We start from the raw sequence: 5372 nt of genomic DNA, 5'->3' as shown, positions 1-5372 counted from the left end.
CAATTTTTCTAACCTTTAAAGTTTTGTGTGACCTTCATGCTCAGAATAAAAATGAAATGTCATTGATATTTGAATAGAAATGTGAATTGTTGATTCTATGGGTAAAGAAAAAACGACACTTTAATAGAACAAGTAAATAAATTGATCGATTTTTCTTATTTTCAAAGATCGATCCAGCAAAGATCGATTATTTGCTACCGATTTAATCAGGGAATCGATCCCTACGTCGTTTTGAAAATCGATCCGTCAAGATCGATCTTTTTCGAAAGATCGCCCAATCGTATTATAAATGAATATATATTGATTGTATTCTACACTATATACTTCAATTGAACCGGATTCTTACATATCTCTGGAAATTCATAAAAATGGAGTGGTTCTATAGTTATGAAACGCAGTGTACTACACAAGATACAATCAAGGAGCTGGAATTGACAGGTGGTTCGTTTTCGACAGTATGAGGATAAGCGTGGAAACACACTAGACGGCTCTCCCGCGCGATTCTCGCAATGACAAGTCGCAGCAGGAGCTCGATGAAAAACACATTCAGCGGCTTTCGACGGCTTCACTAGCGGCCATTATCATATTTTTATAGACGGATGCAAGACGAGTCTATGGTACAAGGTACAACTGTTTGGACAGTAAGCGGATTAGAGGGGAGGTATATAAAGACAGAATGGTGGAAAACGGAAGAGGGATGTTTACCTGAGCGAGAGGGAGAAAGAAGTTGATCGCACACGTCTGAAATATTGCATTTCTCGATAATTTGGGTAGTATTCGAGAATCCGCAGCTACATGACCGCAGAGTGATTTTCACGTATTGGCTCACCGATAGTACATTAACTATTACCTTGCTTCATGTGCACCGCATAAACACTAATACTATCACAAAACCGTTGCGGCGCATCATCTCCATCGAGCCACCGCAGAGAATGAGGAACCTTACAACAGTGACTTTAGAACCGGCCGTACCCGCTCCGCCTTGTGTGTTTTATCTCATTCACATTCCATTATCGAGGCCCCGCGGCGGTCTGTCATTGCAAAATCCGCGCGGGGAAGCCGTCCAGTGTGTTCTTACGCTAAGGCATGGATGATGCGAGAGGGGATGAAAAATGACAGCGGCTTTTTTTGTTTATAAACAAAGTAGATCAAATCTTTATGCTACATAGCGGTCCCCACCAACATATACCTACGCTGGGCTGGTTTCAATCGAACTAGCTGTTGTGTCTCACAACCCGAACGATCAGGCGAGTCTTCAGCTAAAGCAATACGGCACAAGCCCACCGGTTATTAAGAGCCACCTCTTTTATATACCCACTAGCAAAGCTCCCACAATCGCTGAGTTTCCAATCCCAGCAGCAACGGCAACAACCCTCACGTCCCGTAGAACAGCAATGCAGACAATAACTTGCAGCAGTCACCGAAACACTACAATGATGCCAACAGCGTAAACAAAACCAACATTTATGCGCAGCAAACACATAGCGGCATGCACTCCTCATTGCATGCCATTTGTTATCCTCTTTCTCGGAAAACTCTAGCCGTTCGTTTGGCCGCTGTCAATTCGAACTCAAGTAATGGCTGAACAGCAGTTCTGACCTAACGTTCCACCTTATTATACCGCCTTGGATACAATATACTAATACCCTTTATTGTAAAGTTATGGATTCATTAGTTTACACCTTATCAATGAGAGTTGTGTAAACTTTGCAACAACAATTATTAATAATAATAACCCCATAATAACCCGCTTTTTAATTGACAGAAAACACAATTTAATTCGATTATTTGATTAGACAAGATCATCAACAATTTCATCGATTATATGAATCGTTAGATTCCTCCATATGGGATCGTAACCCAATTAAACCACGTTATCAGTCAATTATTAATGTTTATGTGTGACGAAGCCTCGATCAAAACAAAACTGATCATAGTCAATTGGCCTCTTTTCATCCGTCCACATAATGTATTTCATCAACACGGCAGACTCACCCATACACGCAAAAGTTGTTTGGAACCAACTTATTTTGCTCACTGGCACTAGCTGCACTAACGCTGTAACAGGTGTGACGTCAGATGTTTCATACTCCGGTATATTGGCACAAAATATATTTACTTATTTTACTTTCTCCCAAATAAGCCCACACGTTGTCCATTCGACACACGGTCGACCTCAGCCATAATGCAGCAGCTAGTTAAGTCAGCCACAACGCGATATTGCATAAACCCCTCATAAACCTTCCTACGATCGTACCGGGCACTCACACTCGTTCCGCAAACGCGCGCGCGCGCCATTCGCGTTCAGAGAACGGATACCTGCCGCTGAAACTGAGACTCGTGAGTTAAGGCTGGTGGTTCCGAAGTCGAAAAATACCAACAACAGCTTGGAGGGTGGGTGCATGAATCATCATCTTGAATAACACCGATTTCGTGTTTTGGCTTTCTTGTCTTCCACCAGGAAACTGCAGTCGAGTAGCAACCAGGAACCGCGCTACTTGTCCGCGGTAGACCAAAAGTTCGATTTGGATTTATTTTCGAGAGTTATGTTAAGCTGAAGTAACTAGAATGACTAATTGTAAGATGTACATTGTAGTTATAATGCTCGGATTACTAGCCGAAACCGTACTTTCCATCACCACCAATAATGTGAAGAAAGTGACCATTAGTGGAAGTCAAAACGCGCAAAGGTCAGTGAATTGAAACTTCAATTACGAGTCCGAGAAACCAGTTTTTATCAATGCTCGCTTTTGTGTGATTCTAGCTTAACATTTTCGTCGAACGGTGAGGATCAACTTATTTTCAGAGATGCAACGTTCCAAGTTAGGAACGATGATTCTCAAGCGAGCACTGACCCATTGGGAAATATTGATGTTAGACAAATGGCAGAGTCTAATTGGCGGCCAATGTACCAGCAAGCTTCATTGGATAAGCAGGAAAATACTTTACCACAAGCGGTTACGACCAAGCCTCCGACCGTGATCGTAAAGCCATCTAGTAGAGCAACCAAATTCTATCAGTTCTCTGAAATGGATGTAATGCGTGTGCCTGCTAGTGATCAAGTGAAACGAAGTGATGAAGTGCCTTCGAAAATTGCGAGTGAAAAATGGCGAGTTGAAGACGAATCGTCGCTGGCCAAAAATATTTCCAATTGGACAGATATTTCTCCCAGAATGTTACCGTTCGAGGAATCGGATAGAATGAAATTCGATGATCACTCACCAGATACCATCAATAGTTTAACCCAGGTCGCCAGCTTAGACCACGCTGAGGCTCGGATTTTGAAAAGCAGTGAAAATGACTCTCCTATCGATGAGGATGAATCATCATCTGAGAGGAATTCTAGTAGATTTTTCAGGTTCGAGGATTCTGATCGAAAGGTTGAAAGAACAAGGATAGCACATGGTCCTGTTGGTCCAAGTAAATACTATGATAATAGTTCATCTGGAACAAGGATAGCATTTCCTAAGAACGACGGTGATCTGAGTAACATCGAGCCACATCGCTCTTATGAGACAATCAACTTCTACGAGACAGATAGTAGACCTCAAGTTGTTTCAAATAATAAAAACCTCTACGATCGGAAGGAATCGTATCCACTGAAATTTAGAGAAGATGTTATTTCTCAACCACATTCTGACCATGATCAGTTTTACACCGTGAAAGCGACGATACAAATCGGTGATTGGAATGACCGCGCAATCACTCCTCCTCCTCCTGTTACTGTGAGTACTAGAAGACCGAGAAAGAAGAAAGGCAGAATCTATAACCATCCTGATGTCGATAATAGAAAGCAAGATGGTTTAAACTATCAACAAACCGCTCTACACGACAACTATATCGGTTATCCTTCACAACAATCGCAAGTCTCTGGTTTCCAATATCAACCCAACCCCCAACAATCTTCAAACAACCCGTACTACCAATATCAGGGAAATCCGTATCCTCAATTGGATCCAAACGGGTATTATTACCAGCAGTATTTGAACAATTACCAACCACAGCAGCCCAATCGATATCAACAACCAGCTGGCGGTGGATTACCCTCCTACTATCAACAGCAGAACGTTCCAATAAATGCGGCACCTGGAGCCCAATCGGGAAATCCGTTGAACGCCCAAAGCATATTTGGTTTCTTGCAGAGTATTTTCAACTTTGCTCCCGGAACATTCGGCAATTTTCCGCCCCCAGCACCGGTTAATGGCGGCAATGGAGGACTCCTGCCGAATGTCGGAGAGGGATCCCCTTTAGTGAGTCTGAGTTCCCAACTCCGGAAAGCATTGGACAACATTGCCGAAAATGACGATCAGCAGTGTGTGCCCAAACTCATCTGTATGATGTCGAGACGGTCAAGTGGACAAGGCTTCGAAACCTACGTCAACAGAGGATTGTTGAGCACGTGAGTAACAGACGTTCTCTTTATTGATTTTTCGCCATTCAAACATGTCCTTCATACACAGAGTTCTCAATGCCGTGCCTGATGGTGCGCCATGGCTAAAATTTTCCAGAGCGGCTTTGCTCGGATACGGTATCGGTGCCAACAGCTGTGATGTATACTATCCCAAGTGTCCCAAGGATGAGTCTGAGATAATATACTATCTCAATAACCATCGAGGAGGGTTCTTCCGCTTTTTCAACGACGGTCAGAACGGCGTGAATTGAAGTTGAAAGTTGTGCCAATTTTAGTGTTCGTTTTAATAATTTAAAAAATATTTATTGTTTGCTGGTTCTGTCAATAAGTTAACTAATTATCTGAATAAATGAAATCCAGACGACGGATCGAATTACACAATAACTGTTATCAGCTTTGCTCCGGCAAACACCACCGCTTTGGTGGTGTTTACACTGCCAAATGTCGTTCGCTCTGATGGCGGTTATTCAATCTGGTTGGAAAGCCCACCCACGCACGTTGGAGTCCTTCGCCATCAATAACAAACAAGGTAAGACAAGCCCGTTAAACCATGCCATTGTAGAAGATGTACGTGAATGAGAGAGCAAAAAATCCCACAGCTTTCATTTCACGCAATAACAGCAAAATAGATACAACCAAGATCCGCACGGAATAAATTACTTTTATTGCATCGATAAACATGTATGTAGTACCCGGCATTCTCGGCTAGTGTTGGTTCACCTCATCATCTCTTGGAAGTTTTCATCCCTTCCAGGTGGTGTATATAAAAGCTAGCATGGATATTTTGACGTAGGACTACGTCTTTCATTTCTATACCGGGGTGTAAAATCAAAGTTTCGAAAACGAAAGCTTTACGCCTGAGACCGAGATTTTGAGCGTTAATAGCTCTTAAACAACTGAACGAAATGGTATGATAAACACTTCATTCGAAAGATAAAATGTCTACGCGTTCTATACTTGT

At 42.4% G+C, this 5372-nt stretch overlaps 1 protein-coding gene across 2 annotated transcripts; it reads left to right on the top strand.

The window, feature by feature from the left end:
• Window positions 1-2132: 2132 nt before the first annotated feature.
• On the top strand, window positions 2133-4774 carry LOC129770736 (uncharacterized). 2 transcript variants are annotated; one of them, XM_055773771.1, is made up of 4 exons: window positions 2133-2340; window positions 2462-2690; window positions 2765-4399; window positions 4461-4774. In XM_055773771.1, the coding sequence occupies exons 2-4, from the start codon at window positions 2569-2571 to the stop codon at window positions 4660-4662; spliced, it is 1959 nt and encodes a 652-aa protein (XP_055629746.1). In that variant the 5' UTR covers window positions 2133-2340; window positions 2462-2568; the 3' UTR covers window positions 4663-4774. The 2 variants fall into 2 exon arrangements, with proteins under 2 accessions (XP_055629746.1, XP_055629745.1); XM_055773770.1 differs by having other exon boundaries at window positions 2133-2394.
• The last annotated feature ends 598 nt before the right edge of the window (window positions 4775-5372 follow it).

The sequence above is a fragment of the Toxorhynchites rutilus genome, chromosome 2 (assembly GCF_029784135.1).
Source record: "Toxorhynchites rutilus septentrionalis strain SRP chromosome 2, ASM2978413v1, whole genome shotgun sequence".
Lineage (NCBI taxonomy): Eukaryota > Metazoa > Arthropoda > Insecta > Diptera > Culicidae > Toxorhynchites > Toxorhynchites rutilus.
The sequence above is the reverse complement of the archived record's forward strand: the minus strand, read 5'-3'. Positions and strand labels throughout refer to the sequence as shown.

Coding starts and splice junctions, on each gene's coding strand:
- LOC129770736 (XM_055773771.1), top strand. CDS start 2,569: ATGACTAATTGTAAGATGTACATTGTAGTTATAATGCTCGGATTACTA. Junction 2,691..2,764: donor GGAAGTCAAAACGCGCAAAG/GTCAGTGAATTG, acceptor GTGTGATTCTAG/CTTAACATTTTCGTCGAACG. Junction 4,400..4,460: donor AACAGAGGATTGTTGAGCAC/GTGAGTAACAGA, acceptor CTTCATACACAG/AGTTCTCAATGCCGTGCCTG.